This window comes from Halictus rubicundus, chromosome 7, assembly GCF_050948215.1.
Source record: "Halictus rubicundus isolate RS-2024b chromosome 7, iyHalRubi1_principal, whole genome shotgun sequence".
Lineage (NCBI taxonomy): Eukaryota > Metazoa > Arthropoda > Insecta > Hymenoptera > Halictidae > Halictus > Halictus rubicundus.
Genome location: NC_135155.1, coordinates 971,297 through 990,849, shown reverse-complemented (window position 1 = coordinate 990,849; position 19,553 = coordinate 971,297). Strand labels below are relative to the sequence as shown.

Here is a 19,553-nt window from a genome sequence, read left to right as displayed (position 1 = left end):
GGTGCGAGCGAAATCGACGAGGCGAGAATATTATATCGACGAGGCGAGGCACGCGATATTACTCGTCCGACGGACAGTGCGTGAGCTCGCGAGACCGCGAGGGCACGGAATCGCTGTCGGCCGCCCCCCCCCCCTACGAAATACCTAGAACCAACTCGTGATAATCGAAACGGAGAAGGATCATTGAGTGGACTTACCGCCTCCGCTTTCTTCCTCCGGTCTTCGTTCTTCCACTTTCTTTTCCGGCTCCGCCCCGGTCGGCTCGGGCGGGAAGGGTTCGGTAATTTCTGCCCACAGTACACCGGGTCCGCACTATGCCCGCAGTGCGAGATCGGTAAGCGCGTGGATCCGGCGAAATTCGGAGCGGTAATCGTCACGCGACGGAACTGGATATTGGTATGCACGGTGACCGAGAAACGCGTACGTTAGTACAAGGCGGAAGTTGCCACGACAGTGATCCTTCAAATCACGTTCGCGCGACGGCAGGGTCCTCGCTATCCCCACTCTACGTCGTCGTTCCGCGTTTCCCTAATTGGGCGCGCTACTCGCGCGAAAATTCTAGACCACAGGACCGTGTCCACTCCTGGTTCTCGGGCCCCAGACCATACGCGAAAATCATCCCGGCCGCGCTTCGCGACCGGGGAAAAGGGGTAGATCTCCGATCTCCCCTGATATGGGGGCGCCTAAACCACCCTTACCGAGGCCCCGTTGCAAGTGGCTAGGTGAGGCGGCGGCAGGACCGCGAAATAGGGTGTCGGCTGGTCGACAGGGACCTTCGTCCCGCATCGTCGCCTCCGGGTTGTCTGGCCTGTGTGTGGCGTCTCCAATCTTCGAAATGACCGGTGCACCGGATTTTCCGTAATGGCCATGGTTTATCGTGGGATGGCCCCGCGGAGCGAGGCGCCCTTCGATATTGGTAGCGGGATACGTAGGCGTCGTCAGTTGTTACGATGGTGTCTGAAACTTGCCGGGCTCGGCGCGCGCGAAATTCGTCAAAATTCGATCTCAGGTCGATCCGGAAGTTCCTCGGGGAGCGCTTCCTAACCTATCGAGCCGTCGTTCTATTCGCGATAGCGTGGTTCTAGGCAGTCCGGTCCCTTCGCTCTGTTGCTCGGAGCGGTACCTTGGCGATGCAAAATTTGCAACGTCACAAGTTTTTCGTGAATATCTCAGAAACTAAGGTCGAGGAGCGGTTACATGTGTAGGAAACACTTGTTCAGAATGTTGAGTTTTACAACATATTTAAATTTTATCAAAATTGTCGAGATGTAACCTTTTACGCACAATTACTATAATTTTATATGATTTGATTTCTTAAATCCTATCCAGACTGACGAACAATTGTCCGCGTACAATCCGCGTACAGTCCGAATACTGCGCATGTTGTCTGAGCATTAAATCAGAATACCCTTTTTAAAATTGGACCAAACCACGTGACTTTTTTTTAACTATTAAAAGCATTGATTTACTAAATGACCTGTAGAACAGATTTTGAAAAATTGCAATTGGTAGGAATTACATGATAAACCAAAAAAGACACTTTAAAACTTTTTTATTTTAATCCGTAATGAAAATTTAAAATATGTGTCTTATACATCTATGGTAGTGATACAAATACTAAAAATTTCATCGAAATCGGCTGACGAAGAAAAAAACAACGTGCATTGCAAGATATAAGAATCTGCGTATCTGTGCGTTTGTCCAAGTAGTAATAACACTGCCTCCAAATAGCATTATATGGGTAGGAGCCGCCGAAAGTTATTTTCATTAGTTAACACTTTTATTTCGTTACTACCTCTACTTTCATAATTGCAGTCAATGCTGTCGAGCATTAGAAGTGGTATTATCGGATAAATAAGTTAAAAAATTAATTTCTGTTTTTTACTAAGGATCACAATAAGAACGATTAAATTTTGTCATTATTTGTAAATTGTATTTATTCTTTTTTTTAATTATTATGTAACGGTAGCGTCTCGCTTGCGTGGAGGCGCGAGCGAGGCGCGCGGTCCCTCCCCTGGATTCGCTCAGCGACCAGGGTTCGTCGGGGAGGGAGGATGAGGTGGTTAAATGAATCACTCTATGTTGATGAACGAAACTAGTTTATTAATTTAATCGAAATGGTAAATAAAAGAAATAATAGGTATATACTGTTGTGATAGCAAAGAAAAAAAAAGAGTCGGGGAGCGGCCTGCTCGTTTAATCGCTCGGATTCCCGGATGGTCCGGCGACAGGCTGGCGATGACCGTTTGCCTCTCCGCCGGCCTGATAATAATCAAACAAACAAACAAATGAATAACCAGTGAGAGTGGATGCCCGACGCGGGTGGCTTAACCTAAGTAGAATAATTATCCTAATGACGCGTGGACTTAGCCTAGATTAACCGCGGGGCGCCGGTCCGGTTTCGGTTCCGGTATACTACGCGGAGGTTCGGTGCGGTACGCGGAAAATAATACACGCTGGACGCGGGCGAGCCGTGCTCGCTGGAACGGTGCCTGTCTTCGGACGCCCTCGGCGCGGTTCGGGAAAATCGCGGTACGCGTAGAGCGTGGTACGCGGGGAGCGCGGGCGAGCCGTGCTCGCTAATGCGGTGCCTGAGTCGGGCGCTCTCGGCGCGATCCCGAGCTCTCCCGATCCTCGAGATGTTATTTCCACCGCGGCCCAGCGAACGATAGTGAATCGACTTTGGTTTCCTGGTGGGCTGGGCACGCGGGGCGCGGAGAGGAGAGGGTAAGGAATCCGCGGAACACCCCACCCGTCGTCCCCGCCCGACCGCGGCTCGAGCACGTAGGCACAGACGTAAACCTAATGCCTACGGCCCGAAACCGGCGAGGTCGCTCGTCTCCGGTAGTATACCGAGAGGCGAGTTCCACACGCTGCTGCGGCCGATCGACGACTGAACGTGCGGAGCGCGACGCAGGATCCCTGAGGGGAGAGCGGGACGCGGGAACAGGTCCGGATGGTGGGGATGACGGTCCGGAGTGTCGTACCCTCGGTGCTCTGACAAGAGCAAGCCGGTGATCGACTGCCTCCCAGAATCCGGTCGCGGTCTCGGTTTCACGTAGGGACGTAAACCCACTTACGTTCTGCCGATTCCAGCGCCTCGTCGTGTTTGCCCGATAGTATACCGCGGCTAGCACGATCTGGCGCGGCTGCGAGAGGATCTGGGCCCGGGTGTTCACCCGAGAGCTGCTCCAGACCAACTCCGTCTTCGGCTGGTTCCGTCGCGATCTTTATAGCCCGAGCGCGGACCTCGTGTGCTCGTTCGCGAGCCTTCGGCGCACGTCGATTGGTCCGCGCCCGGGCCGGTTTCGCGGATTGGCGCGCGGCTGGCCCGCACCGGTGATTGGTGCGGGCTAAGGTACAACTCGGCTCGCAACGAGACACATGTGTCTCGTTGCAATTAATTATTAATTATTTTCTATAATTATTACAGAATATTTTTTGTTGAAAAATCATTATTTTATATGGGACCCACCTGGGACCCACTTTCTGGTCTCGCTGAACAGCACAGAGGCTGGCAGTCTTTAACAGTATCCTGTCGGTGGCGGAACTCTTAGCGATGTTAGTAATTCAGATCACTGTTGGTTCCACTTATCCACGGGCTCACTTGGACCCACTTTTGGCGCCGCTGAATAACACAGGGGCTGGCAATCTTTAACAGTATCTTGTCGGTGATCACGTGACTACCCTTGATCCTTAATATCTCACAAAATGAGTGCTGTGGTATAGCTCTCTCATGCAGCAGACCCCTCAATTGATCAGAAAATTTCATTGCCCAATACTTAAATATTTTTTTCGTATTTCAGTGAAAAACTGTTTGTATTAGATAGTGCATTATGCTGTTACATATAGAAACGTTCTCCACGTTCCTTTCGATTAGAATTTGTAATCTCTTTTCTGAGAACGAAAAGCGTCCCAACAGGCCCCTTTTATTAACAAAAGATACTGTATGCCTTCTTTATATCAAAATCTCTAGACACTCCCTTCTGGCATCCGTTAATTAATATTCTGATAGGAAATAGCCCGGATAACCTTCATTAACCCCTTTTAACGAAAATCTAACTGAGGCTTGGTTTTCATTAGAACTGACAAAAAATGTGACTGTGACCCTACGTATATTAAATCTTAAACAGAGTACCCCTTTCATTTTCAAGGTATATAAACCCGTTCATTTTCATCCTCTTTGGTTCAGTTGAGAAGCGGTTCAGTCGAGATTCAGACGCGGTTCAGTATTCGTGCAGTCACGTCGCGTCAAGTCTAGAGAGATCGGGTTAAAGTCCCTTTCGAATCAATTCGTAACCTTATAGATTCCGTTAGTTCGGTATATATTCTATTTGGCATTCAACAATCGCTATCTAACCCCGCATTGCCAGTGCGTCAACACCGTGCATCATAGGTAACAAATTCTCAAATTGTACATTCACTCGCGACACAAACAACAACATTTGTAATTATCTTAAATCAGAATATATTTGTCTTGTTTGTTAACCCGCGAAATCTACAACCCTTAATTATTGCCCAATATCCTAATCTAATAATTGAACGTTCCCACATGATACAATCTTACCGCTCGGATTGTATCAATTAAATTATATTTAAGTTACGAGGCTTACTAATCTTAAATTCAAATCAACGAAGATTTCTCCCACCTAGTGGCTCCCCGGTTCCGCATTGGGTGCGTCTACGAAAACTATACCATCCTAGAGGATCCCCGATTATGCATTGGGTTCTTCCGTATCCTAGCAGCTCCCTGATTTTGCATCAGATGCGTCTGTGAGTTTTCCACCTTCCTTTCAAATCGGGTTCGCCGCGTGTCCAACCTAGTGACTCCCCGATTTCGCATTGGGTGCGTTCACAAAGTTTCATCCTCCTAGTAGCTCCTCGGTTTCGCATCGGGTGCGTCTGCGTTTGACTCCAACCTCCCAGAGGTTCCCTGATTTCGCATCAGGTGCGTCCTCGACGTCAACTATCCTAGCGGCTCCCCGATTTCGCATTGGGTGCGTCCGCGTACCTAACTAACAAATTGAAACCATATTCCTGGGGTAACAACCCGTCGCCGGCCTCTCGCGTTGCTCGCAGCCCTGGCTCGTAACAATGCACTAAATCATTAATACATAACTACCCAGTAAACAATTTGCTCTTGACTTGCTTTGAATTTGCCACCAAGATTTGTTTAGAAATTCCGACTCATCTATTTCCGCATTAGGCGTGGTATTTGAGTTCAAAGTTTGCAGGCGGAATTCCATGCCAAATGGAAAACAAATTGATACCAAATATTGGCCACCGTATAGAGGGCAGGTCGGTCGCACTAAGAGTAAATATCGGGCAAAATCGGAGGAAACTTGCTATAGGAGAAAAAACACACTATGTAACGCGACGAGGAATAAGAAAGGGTCAAAATCCCTTCCCCCCCCCCCAATGTAACAGAAGAATTGCGCCGGGGTAGTGTGGCCGGCGGTTCGAGGGGACCGCGGGGTCTGGAACCTTCTAGACACCTAGTAACGCGTTTTTGATAAAGTTAGCAATGAGTTCGTATAAATACCGGTAGATTACCGCGGAGCGAGCCCTTTTGCTGCACCTTTGGGAGGAGACGAGGTAAGACCACGGCCGCCCGCAGAAAGGGAGAGTATGAAGCAATTCTATTGGACGCCCAGCAGCCCAGGAGAGGACAGGGGTTGCACCTGGACGCCTCTCTGGACATATGGGAGAGGACGACCATGAAGGCCGACCGCCCGCCGAGAGGAAAGAACAGGGTAGCTTCCTGGCCGCCTGAGAGTAGGAACGCCTGGTTCCTCTGTACGTTTCGGAGACAACGGCCGTACGGAAAACAGGCGTAACCGAGTCGTCGTCGTTTCTCCAGAGGAAGAGTACGGTTGAAATAAACCGGACGCCCGGTGGTATCGCGTAAAAATCTTTTCTGAAATAATTCGTTGCTAACTAACTCTCTCTTGCAAAAATATATTTTGTATAAAAAACTAATCTCCCATCATTCGTAATCACATGTAACGATCGGCGGTGCGGGAGAGCATGCCGGCTTAGTCGGCCGTCGGGGGTCCCTGAGCCGCGAATGAGGAGACGGGTTTCGGCTGCGTATAACGTATATTTACTTATCGACTAATTATGTACAAGGTAACTTAGGACGACAGATGTGGCTTACTGACTACGGTGTAACGGTAACGGCGACGGCTTAATGTCTACGGTGGAACGGCGACGGCTTAATGATTACGGTGTAACGGCGACGGCTTAATGTCTACGGCGGACGCGCCTGGTCGGTCGGTTGCGCCGGTACATCGGGAGGGCACCTGCCCGAGGACGGGAGCGGGGGAAGACGCCGTCGCGACACCCCGGGGCCTCAACGGCCTGCACTAGGGTTCGTGCCTAGAGTGCTCTATCGCCCGGCGCTCCTGTTATTCACTCCGCGCACCGGACAGAGCAGGATGGTCGCCGTTCTCGCTCTCCGTAAACCGGTGGGTTAGCGGGGAGCGGGTTATGCTCGACGGGAGCGGCGCTCGCCGCGGTCACCGTCGGACCCGTTGGAGGAAAGAGGGAGGTGGAGGTGAAAAGCAGCCTCGAGGTCGGAGTACGGTGGTCGTTCATATATTCTACTAATAGACCGTTGTCTCTCGTCATCCGGAATGCCTTTCTCCGTGCCCGGTGGCGGTACTTATCCCCGTGGCCGATCATCTTTACTCGCGAGAGCGGCCCATCGCGGCGTTGGCCCTCTCGCGGTCGCGGTTCGTACTGGCGCGGCGCGCCTACGGTGTGATCGGCCACGGTCTTCGCCGGTGCGCGGGCAGGGGAAGGCTCGCGCCGAGGTTAGGATCGTTACACACATTTTGGAAAATATATCGTGTGTCCCCAGATTTTCCGATTCCTATTATTCCGCAAGCACCCACCACATCCTTACGTTACAACTATAATTTTAAGATCTGAAAATATTTCAATCTTAAAAAATAAATAAAACTTAAAATTATTTAATTTCGAATTCCGTTTTCCCTCATACAGAAAGATTTCCTCCGATTTTGCCTGATATTTACTCTTAGTGCGACTGATCTATCCTCTATACGGAGGCCAAGGGTTCGTATCGATTTGTATTTGGCATGGAATTTTGCATGCAAACTTTGCACTCAAATACCGAGCCATCTATTTCCGCATTAGACTCGGAATTTGTCGACAAATTTTGGTGGCAAATTATTTACGACCAGGGACCAAATCCTGCTTGAAGCATGCTTTTGACACCAAAATGACCGGCTTTTGCTCGCAAAATACGATTACAAACATTCATCAAGATTTACTCGAAGCAAGTTTGGCTGACTAAAGGTTCTATAGAACCTTTATCATTATTCAGTTTACATGTCACTTAAAAAAAACCTATGACTATGATAATAAACAGCATAAGTTTATCCTGTGTGGTACATAATTTTCAGATTCCTCCAAGAAGTCGACCCATTACAAGAAAATTGTTATCGAATGACATTGAAGGGGAGAATGCAAACAAGCATTCAGAATTACGGTCATTCAATTATTCGACAGAGGAGATCGTTCAAGTTAGAATGCAAAATACAAGCGTAACGGAAAATGGTGCTACGAGGTTGATTTATTCTGTTCACCTAGGTGGAAAACCTGTACCTGCTGAAACAGCTGCCAGAGATATGGCTCTTTTGTCACCGCAAGAAGTTGCATTAGAACTCGGTGCTCCAGTTCTTATTCAAAGTGAACGTAAGTACGTTATTTTATTACTATTTGAATATGATTCCATGAGCCCATAAAATTTTCATAAAGCAATTATAAAATTGATGTACATAATACATTGACAAAATTTATAAAAGTTTACTATATTGTACATACACTGTTTCACGTATGTATTTAAAAGATATTTTTTTGACAACAAAGTAATTCTTTGAACTGCTGTGACTTTCTGATAATTTACCTAGGTTTATTTGAAAAGATAAATCCTCCACTTTCACACTCCTAAATTTGTTTACTTTTTAAAGATTTCTTTATGTTAATAAATAAGGTGAAGAATAGAAATTGGTTTCTGTTAAAAAAATTTTTTTCGTGATTAAAATGGCTTTACCAAGAGAAATCACTCTTTTACATTGCGCAAGATTTGTGCAACACGATCGCGGTTGGTCTACCTATCTGTTTTCGTAACTAACAATAAGCGCGATATTGGAAGCAGAGCCTGCTAGCAGCAAATTTTTATCAGGTGCCACCATCTAGCGATGATTTTTGTGACTCGCTAGTCAACCTACAATCACAGACGAGGTATAGGAGTAGACCAATCACCCAATGTATTTTTCTGTCTCATGCTCGGGGGCACCTTCGAATAAATCTACGGATAAAAATACTAAATACAGTCCCATTTGTACCGTGTTTAGTGTCATTTTAATCAGAAGAATGCCACGAATTAGTTGGCGCAAGTCCCATAAAAAAATCATGAAAAATAATGAAGTTTTGCAATTGGATTGGTAGTTGTTTCACACAGATATGTCGCGACCCTACGAGCTCGGAACTTCAAAGACCAGCGACCGACCAACAGCCTACAATGTAAGCAGATGGAGAATCGTGCATTATTGGCAATTTATGCTTTTATGTTTTTAATCAGAACAATATTGTTAATACGAATGAGTTGTAGAGTGTTACGTCCCAGATGGGGCTGTTTATAAATTTCCGGGGATAAGGCGCAGTTTTGAACCTACCTGCGTTCACCGGCTTTGGTTCGGGAGATTGAGGGCTGGTTAAATAAATTGTACTTTAGTTTTTATATAAAAACGGGAAATAACCGGTTTATTTAGACTCTAGTTCTGAATCAGCTCATACATGTGTGAATCCTTATAGCACATACGCTAGAGCACTTATAACAAATCGCTTAATAAAACGTTTAATTTACCGAGTCGCTGGTAGACGCTCGCAGGTCGTGGTTGTGGGGTTTTTGGGCGCTCGCTGGTTGTGGGCGTTGAAGGGGCGCTCGCTGATTGTGGGCGTTGAAGGGGCGCTCGCTGATTGTGGCCGCTGGACGCTGGGGCACACGCGGACACTTTACGCAAGGGTTTTCGAATTTTGGTGACACTGTTTTACTGCCGGCGCGACGCGTGTATGATATAAGGGCCTGTCGACGGAACTACACAGTAGCACTGGTTTTGAACAGAGTGAATTCTAATTGAAGAGCTGGTCTCCTTTTTATAATGTGGGCGGTCCTTTGTTTTCTTGAAGTGCTGGTTTAGCGTTTCTGCTTCCCGATCTTCTTGATGTTTCTTGCTTCGTCAGCTGTGTGTTGCCAATATGAAGTCGTCGTCTTTTCTTATGGTTCGGGGTAATTTGATATCTTCCTTTTTTGCGTCTAATTTGTAATCTGGTCTTCATCTGCGTGTCTTGCAGGAAGATCAGTCGGCGTATCTCTAACCGCGTCGGGTTGTCACGTATATTTTGATCTTATTAATTTTCCCGTGTGATAGTACTAATGGTCCTTACTTAGGCGTTTATCGGCGAACCGCCGGACGTGACAAGAGCTTATCTCGCTCAAAATGAGTCTAAACACGACATCATTTGGACTGTCTTTAATGAGATTGTAATTTTTATCGTAACATTACGTATCAGTGAAACTTGTTCGATTATACTCGAATTTGACCTCATTTTCATCAGGACAATCTCCTCCATTCGCTCTTCACAATTTTATGAGGATATATTGAAAAATCTAAAAGTTTAAACTTTCATACGTGCGCGATTCTCCATCCGCATACATTGTATGTAGTCTGTCGTCGCTGGGCCTTTGAAGCTCGGCGCTCGGCAAAAGTTATTCGAACATTTATTCGAAGCCTTTGAATAAAAGATACAGATGAAAGATGAAAAAATTTCTCGAAGTTTGAATAAATCCGCTGAATAAGAAAAAGTATCTTTATTCGTCGGATAAATTCTCGTCGAATAAAATTATTTATTCGATACTCGTCGAGTAAAGATACCTTTTTTATTCGAACCTTCGAATAACGAATAAAGATGAAGTATCTTTTATTCGAATCGTTATTTAAATAATTTTTTGTCTAAATAATGCCCAACTCTGGGCACTCCAAAATGACTGGCATTCAAACGGAGAGAATATCCGTCTCCGATATAATGTTGCATGGAGAAGCGGACAGCGAAACTCGAGAACCGCCGTCGCCGAGGAGCGGGCCACACATTGTCGGCTATATCGGTGTGAGACCAGAAGACCACTACTAATCCAATTACAAAACTTCTTTATTTTTCGTTATTTTTTAATGAAACTTTTACCAACATATTCGTGGCATTTTTCTGATTAAAATGAAACCAAATATGATACAATTCCGATGATATTTACTTGTGTAATGAACGATTGAAGTTTCGGACGCGAAGAAGGACAGCGTATGAAAAGAAAGAGACGCGGAGAGTCCTTCTCGCCTCGAGTTCGACTGCTCGCTTTTCGCCGCTTTGCACAGTGCGGACAAATTGCCGAATTTCGGGCAAAAGTCTAGATGTGGTTACTAATGTATATGTATTGACAATTACTCACAGAAAATGAAATTTAACAATACAATTATTGATTATACATAAAGTTTGTTGCTTATAAAATATAAAAAATATAAAATGTAAAGAAACAATACTATAAGGTATAAAAAATAACAAACAATACAATTATAATTAAAACTTAAAATGACTTAGACACTTTTCAAAACTTTTTTATTTAAATTCGCAATAAAAATTTAAAATATGTGTCGTTTCCTCTATGTTAGTGATACACAAACTGAAAATTTCATCGAAATCGGTTGACGGAGAAAAAAACAACGTGCATTGCAAGATACAAGAATCTGTGTATCTGTGTGTTTGTACAAATAGCAATAATACTGCCACCAAATAGCTTTATATCGATAAGAGCCGTCGAAAGTTAGTTTCATTACATAACACTTTTATTTCGTTACTACCTCTATTTGAATAATTGCAGTCCAGCATTAGAAGTGGTATTATCGGTTAAATAAGTAGAACAATTAATTTTCTGTTTTTTACTACGGATGACAATAAGAACGATTGAATTTTGTCATTACTTGAATATTGTATTTATTCTTTTTTTTTATTCTATAACTATTACATAATATATTTTGTTGAATAATCATTATTTTATAAATGTCGCAATAAGTTCTAAATTAATTAATTACACCTAGAAATTTTCGATTATAAAATAATGTTTACAATGGTGAACAATATGGAAAATAAGTAGGCAATAAGAGTGTAATGAAATTATACAATAAAAGATAATTATTTTCATTCTACGCATTATACGTTTATTTATTGCCTCTGTCACTGTCGTTTTTTCCGTAATTCACGAGCAAATGTTCTATTTAGGTAGCGAGCGCGGCATGTTTAGCGATGTTGGTATTTGAGATCAATGATAGTTCCACCTTCTTAGTTCCACAACCGACGAGAGTATCTCGACATTGGGGCCGTTACCGACCGCTCCCAGTACCCACCTGGGACCCACTTTGAGACTCGCAGTTTAACACAGGGGCTGGCAGTTAGGCCTGCAGCCAAGCTCGCATATGCGAGCCGAGCTCGGGTCGAGTCGAGCCGGGACTCGCTTTTCGAGTCGAGTCGAGTACTCGCACGATGCGAGCTGCTCGCAACGAAGCGAACGGCTCGAAATAAAATCAGGCGTAAAATGACATGATGCGAGTTACAGCGGGAAGATCAGCACATCGATATTATCAAGCATTTTAGTATATTGACAATGCTAAATGTTTGCGATGTTTTATTATATATTTTGATAGTGAAATGTTGATTCAGAATTTGTATAACCCTTATTGAAAATAATTATGCAATAACAACTATTTCCTAGATTTATGTAAATAACTAGATGTGAAGAACGGTATTTTATATATTCCTTTATATTATACTCCGGTTCAGTGTACAGTCGTAAAAATGTATTGTCGCAAAATTGTTTATAATGTTGAAAATTAACGTTAAACTTCGTTAAATAGTTTTTGAAAGGAATGGATATATAAATATTGTATAATATTGATATATATTTGTACGCATTCGTGCCAATATGTGCCAGTCTACAACCTTTCACACATGTTGGAAGTTCCAACAGCCTGTCATTCGGTACTGTGCACGTATAGGTGATAAGATTTAAAAGGGCATAGCCGATTAAGATGGTCAAAACAATTGGAACCGCAAAAAGATTCCATTTCAAACAGTATTGATTTCTTGATTTTCTGGAAATGACAGAAGTGGATTTCAAAATTCTTTTCACGGAATCTTACCAATTTTCACAAGCAATTTCATATCTGGCGGAAATCGTGGACGAACACAATAATATAAATATTCATTGCCTAATCAATGTTACTTCAATATTTTTAGAACATTAAAAAAATATTGTTAAAATCACATGAATAAATAATATAAGAAATTGAAAAAATAAAAATGATGTATGGGAAAAAACATTTACCACCGACGGGATAAGAACCCCAGCATATCCGCTCCTTAGTTCGACGTCTGGCGATGTTACAAAACTTTACGAACATTCTGGTATATATCACACAAAATACAATTTATTCTTTCTCTTAAATCACATTTCTTAGGTCAAACAATTACTTGTTTCAATTTAATAATGCTAAAAATTACTTAATATATATCTGCGATAAAACCAACAAATGTAACTTTCCTCCTAATAGCAAAAACGTCGAAAAAATTTGGTTTTTATTGTTTTTTGACGATGATGTCTCACAACAAAAAATCTAAAAAAAATTGACGACACTGCCTGCTATAGTACTTTAACAAGGAACTAAACAGTAGAATAGTATGTTTTCACATTTTTGAAGAATCTGCATTTTTCCGATTTTTTGGAGGTTTTTCATTTTTTTACGACCACAGTTTGTAACAAAAAAATCTGAAAAAATTATCAAAAGTCAGCCTTAGAATCCAAAATATGTCACATTTTTTCAGAATTTTAGGAAGCATCAGAGTGCGGAAAATACGCGGAGAAGCGCGAAATCTAATTTACCCTGTAACCAACCTCATGGGCAAGATAGGGGGTTGAAATTTTACTCAGAGGGGTTTTTCTTAGTCAGCTTTCGAATTGTTCATTAATCATTGAAAAACCTCCAAGGGCAGTTTTGACCATAAATCGGCTAGGTCCTTTTAAAAGGATCTGATGTCTACGTTCAACACTCGTCATACTTTCTGTTTAGTTAATATTTTAATGTTTGTAAAAAGTTTACCGATTTTCATCTCGAAATCATTTTTCAATTTGCAATTGTTGGCTCTTCTCCGTGGATAACAGTCGATCTTTTATACGATGGTCCAAAATCATGCTAACTACCAAATAATTCGTAGTGGCAGCAAAGTTCAATCTACTTCCTAGCTAGACAATTAACGCAATTATATAACGCAATTTTTCCTGAGTTTTCATTACATGTCATCTAGTAGCTGTCACGCCGACCAAAGATCACGCCGATCAAAGAGCACGCCGAAGAACCGCCAGCATACATTGTAGACGCGGCGGCGACCTCGTATAAATACACATCAATATTATACAATATTTATATATCCATTCCTTCAAAAACTATTTAACGAAGTTTAACGTTAATTTTCAACATTATAAACAATTTTGCAACAACACATTTTTACGACTGTACACTGAACCCCGGAGTATAATATAAAGGAATATATAAAATACCGTTCTTCACATCTAGTTATTTACATAAATCTAGGAAATAGTTGTTATTGCATAATTATTTTCAATAAGGGTTATACAAATTCTGAATCAACATTTCAATATCAAAATATACAATAAAACATCGCAAACATTTAGCATTGTCAATATACTAAAATGCTTGATAATATCGATGTGCTGATCTTCCCGCTGTAACTCGCATCATGTCATTTTACGCCTGATTTTATTTCGAGCCGTTCGCTTCGTTGCGAGCAGCTCGCATCGGTGCGGATAGCTCGCATCGTTGCGAGTAGCTCGCATCGTGCGAGTACTCGACTCGACTCGCACAATCGAGCCGAGCTAAGCTCGGCTCGCATTTTCGGGTACTCGCACAGCCCTACTGGCAGTCTTTATATATATCTCGTCGGTGATTGGGGCCGTTACCGACCGATCCCAGCACCCACCTGGCACCCACTTTGAGACTCGCAGTTTAACACAGGGGCTGGCAGTCTTTATATATATCTCGTCGGTGGCTTTAGTTTAAAGAAGACCAAAAGCGACTATTATCATTATAATACATTATAATACATTCATTATAATGTAAATACATTTTTATTTTTTCTATAAAGTAATGAAAAATAGTCGCTTTTAATGGTCTTTAAACATTTAAGTGTATAATTGTTAATGCGCATCCCGTGTCGTTGTAACTGAAATAGCAGTAGTTGCAGTTACTAAAATCGTCGTTAGATGGTGTAACAGATATTTGATTGTGGGGATTTCCCTCACACCAATGTGGGTTCCACGACCACCGAACACACCGATGTGAGGGATTGATACGCTGTTCCGACGGTCCTTCACGGATGTGTCGGACTGGGAACGGTAAACTCGCACCAAGCGAGGAATCGGGGTCACCAGTGGCCAGAAGCCACACGTTCTCGGATGAGAACGCTCGAAATAAATGTCCAGACGAACAGTGTCCAAGATGGACGCGCCACGTGGCCGCGGCGAATAATGAATAGGTTAAGAACACGAGGCCCACTCCTCGTGAATGACCAACACGTCGGGTAACGACCGAGATAACGAGTTTTATTAAACAAACTCAGAAGGAGAACTCGCGACACTCGAGAACGAATCGCGACAACAATATACGGAGCCGGCACGTAATGGCGGAAGTACGCCGCTGAGTCAACGTTGTAGAGATACGCAATACGACTGTACACTACAGAGTCTGTCTAGCGAAAGAGACAGAATCGACGGCGAGGCGCTCCTCGCTGCGAACGCGCGGAAAACGCACGCGCACTAGCGCATGCCACACGGCACATGCGCACTAGTGCCGCCGGCCCCACATGATGGTGTAGGGAGCGCTGTACCAAACGTCCACTGCAACCTACTGCAGTACGACGAGGTATAGGAGTAGACCAATCATCATTTGGGGTTTCGTGTCTGACACGTAAACAATTGGTTTTTTTACGCCCTCTACGCTGACGAACGATAAATGTTCGAACTAGATCCACAAAAATGATCAAATCTGGTCGAATACAAATGATTGACGAGTTATGTATGTGATGTTATGACTATATGTTCAAATTATATTTTTTTATTTGATGTCATTATGTTATATACGGGGTGGAGCATTTAAATGGGAACACCTAAATATCTCGGTTATTATTAGTTCTACAAAAAATCTCCACAGAGTAAAGTTGTACTGTTTCAAAGGGCAAATTTGTTGAGGGTAAAAATTTTTTCTCAAAGTCATTTTTTTACAAGATTTCAAGGTCATCGATATTTTTCTAAATGGAATCATATATTTTTATTATCGCTATGTGATAGCCGAGGTCAAGACGAATCCAACGACCTGTAATATTATGACCTTCACGTGACCTTGAGTTTGTTATCACCAACGATTCCACACCATATATTTACACTCCATGGGCGCTGGTGTACAACTTGTCGAAGCCATTTTGGGTTTTCAGTGCACCAATAATGCATATTATGTGTATTCAGTTGTCCATGGTTAGAAAAAGGAGCTTCGTCAGTAATGAGAACATTATAAAATATTCATGTCTTTGTATTTGCTACAATGTCCATGTACAAAAAGCAACACGATTCTCAAAGTCGTTGCCATGAAGCTCCTGATGTGAGGAAATATGGTGTGGATGAAATTTATGACGTTGCAATAAAGAACGTCGAATTTTTCGACAACTTGTAGTAAGATCAATATTGACTGTAGCCAATACAAAAGTTTCGGCATCTTCTCCAGGAGCAGGCTTTGATCGTTTTCTGTTCAGTGATTTAATACTCCCTGTTTCAAAAAACAATTGAACTATGCGGTCGTAACTTTGTCGAGAAGTATGATTTCTCTCAGGGTATCTTTAAAATTAGTCATTAGTCAAGGTTCAAGAACATCTCTTGAAACCCTAGGGGGATCATGTCATCGTTATTTCACTGTTTACATCAAGTGTTCTACTTTTATGAATTTTTCGTACTCAAGGTCACGTGAAGGTCATAATATTACAGGTCGTTGGATTCGTCTTGACCTCGGTTATCACATAGCGATAATAAAAATATATGATTCCATTTAAAAAAATATCGATGACCTTGAAATCTTGTAAAAAATGACCGTGAGAAGAAATGTTTACCATCATCAAATTCGCCCCTTGAAACAGTACAACTTTATTCTGTGGAGATTTTTTGTACGACTAATAACAACCGAGATATTTAGGTGTTCCCATTTAAATGCTCCACCCTGCATACAATTATTGAGCAATACAATCTACAATTATCTTGATCAATACAATATTAATAAATATAGATACCGCGTTTTCAAATTATAGAAATACAATTTTCATAAATCTTGAACGTAAATAATGTTGGAAATGTTCTTTAATAGTACGTTATTCAGCAAACTACACTTTATTCCGTATATACTTTATTAGTATTATAAAGGTGTTGGTATAAATAACGGCACAATGTTTCCGCGTATCGAGTGTTCAATCCTTATGTAAATAGTGTAAGTGAAAGCTCTTTCAAAAGTTGCGACCTGCACAGGCTAGCTGCTTCTACCAGACTGACTAACAGACTACGGTCTCGACTTTATGATCCCGCCTGAGTCCTTCTGTCCTTGGGAGAACCGCCCCTTACGCCTAAATCCTTATGCCTAAGACGCTATGGTATCGTTGAATTTCAACACCCTTCCTCAACGATAACCATATTTCCGCATGCAATCCTTAACCGATTAATCCGCAACGTTCCGCAATACATTTTAACTTAACTCTACCTAACGGCTTAGTTAACATATCCGCTAACATGTTGTCAGTAGGGCAATACTCAAAATCTATAGTTCCTCGCTCCTTTAATTCCTTAAGATAGTGAAACTTAGTATCTATATGTTTAGTCCTATTACTAAATTTCCTATTCTCTATGAGCTTGAGGCAACTTTGATTGTCCTCATAGATCACTGTCGTATCTTCCGTTTTGCCGTTAAAATCCTTCAGTAGATTTCTCAACCAGACCCCTTCCTGCGATGCTTCTGCGAGTGCAACGTATTCGGCTTCTGTGGACGATAATGCCACACACGACTGCTTTCGACAGGCCCAGCTGATTGGTGCTCCAAAATACAGGAATAGATAGCCACTGTTCGATTTTCTATTTGTTGTATCCTGTGCCCAATCTGCATCTGCAAAGCCTATTAAGCCTGTCTTACCGTCTATTTGACCGAGTCTTAGTTCGTAGTTCATTGTTCCTTTTAAATAACGAACAACTCGCTTTGCTTCTGTCCAGTAAACCGTTGTTGGGTCCTTATTGTGCTGGCTCAAAATCGCAACACTTGCTGAAATGTCCGGTCTGCTGTTAACTGCTAAATACAACAAAGCTCCAATTAGTTTTTGGTACTTATTATTTTCCGGCATGGATGGAAAGTCTTCTCTGCCCTTTATGTATCCTAAATCTAAAGGTATGCTAGAGTCTTTTGCGTCCTGTAATCCAAATGTGGTTAATATTTTCTTAATGTATTCCGACTGTTTGATACAATAAAAACCGTCCTTATCACGCCTAATTTCCATACTTAAATAATACCTTAATAATCCTAAATCGCATAGATGAAAATACCCTTTTAAACGATTCGCTGTTTCATCTATATCTGATACCTTTTTAGCCGCAATTAAAATATCGTCTACGTAAACAATTATATAAACTATTTTCTTTCCGTCACTCTTTATGTACAAACACGGATCTGTACCGCTCTGTTGGAACCCTTGTTTCTTTAATATACCATTCAGCTTATCATTCCATACCTTCGTTGCTTGTTTCAATCCGTAAATGCTTTTCTTGAGTTTACAAACGTAATCCTCTTTACCTGGTATGCCATAGCCTTCGGGTTGTTCCATATAAATTGTTTCGGTGATGTTTCCATTCAAAAATGCCGTTTTTGCATCGAAGTGCTTGACCGACATACCTTTTTGACCTGCTATGGTCAAAATGTCCTAAGGGTAGTCTGTCTGACAACAGGTGCAAAGACCTCGTCGTAGTCGGTCCCATACTTCTGTGAGAACCCCCGCGCGACGAGTCGAGCCCTGTACTTTTCGATGTTTCCCTCGACGTTTCGCTTTGTTTTGAAAACCCACTTGTTAGTGACAATGTCCCGATCTTTTCGTCTTTCTACGATGTCCCATGTGCCATTTTCCCTTAATGATTTAATCTCATCCTCGATGGCAATTTTCCACTTGTCCTTGAGTGGTCCTGATAACGCCTCTTGCACACTCCTGGGTTCGCTGTCCTCTAATTTTGCCTTTAAAGACGCCGCCCTATACCTATTCGGTGGTATGCCTTTGTTTGACCTTTCGGAACATCTTCTTTGCGACTGAATTGTTCTGTTGCCTAAATTCACGTGAAAGTCACTGTCCGTTTCGTCTGCAGAACAAAACCTGCCTTCGCTATCGTCTTCCGATGACGATATTTCTTCCGACGACGATATTTCTTCCGTGATGTCTTCTTGCACGCTTCCTTGATTTGCTGTAACCGTCGTTTCGGCCCTTGAAATTGTAACCTCATCGTGCATTAAATCTTCTGTATCAATTCTCTTTTCACGGATCCCATCCACAAAAATTACGTCTCGACTAATTTTTACTCGATTTGTTTCCTTACTTAATGAGCGATATGCTTTTGACTCCTCAGAGTATCCGACAAAAATAAATTTCTCTGCTTTTTCATCTAATTTTTGCCTCTGTTCTTTGTGAACATATAGTACATATGCTTTACATCCGAATACATGCAAATTGCTTACGTCTGGTTTTCTCCGATACCACAGCTCATACGGAGTCCTTCCTGTTGCTCTGGTTGGCAACCTATTTTGCAAATAATTTGCTGTACATACCGCTTCGCCCCAGTATTTCTTTTCAAGATTTGCATCCAGTAGCATACATCTTGCCATTTCCAGCAAAGATCTATTTTTCCGTTCTGCTACCCCGTTCTGTTGTGGCGAATAAGTGGCTGTGAATTGAGACTTGATTCCTTGATTCCTTAAATAACTTTGCAAATCTTCGTTAATATATTCCCTTCCTCGATCCGACCTTATTACCTTAGGTTTCTTATTAAATTCTGTTTTCACCATTTCAATAAAGTTCTTGATGAATGTAGCTGCTTCATTTTTCCGACTCATTAGGCAAACTTTCGTATATCTAGAAAAATCGTCTATGATTGTTAAAATATATCTTTTATTACCTGGAGTCATGGTTTGCATAGGTCCGCAAACATCGGTGTGTATAAGGTCAAAAATTTCTCGGCTTTTATTGACTGATTCTTTGGGAAAAGGTATTCGTGCCATTTTACCTTTCACGCAGCATTCACAGGTCTCGCGCGTCTTGCAGTCCTTCACCCTAATTCCCGTCGCTAG

At 42.4% G+C, this 19,553-nt stretch overlaps 2 protein-coding genes across 2 annotated transcripts in view; one reads left to right on the top strand and one right to left on the bottom strand.

Moving 5' to 3' along the window:
* Window positions 1-19,553, bottom strand: part of LOC143355923 (general transcription factor II-I repeat domain-containing protein 2-like) — a 341,246-nt gene that overhangs the window by 69,656 nt on the left and 252,037 nt on the right. The window lies entirely within an intron of this gene.
* Window positions 1-19,553, top strand: part of LOC143355919 (uncharacterized) — a 242,857-nt gene that overhangs the window by 117,618 nt on the left and 105,686 nt on the right. The window contains exon 4 of the mRNA XM_076791137.1: window positions 7,428-7,719. Coding sequence (XP_076647252.1) covers window positions 7,428-7,719 — 292 coding nt within the window. The remainder of the gene's footprint in view (window positions 1-7,427; window positions 7,720-19,553) is intronic.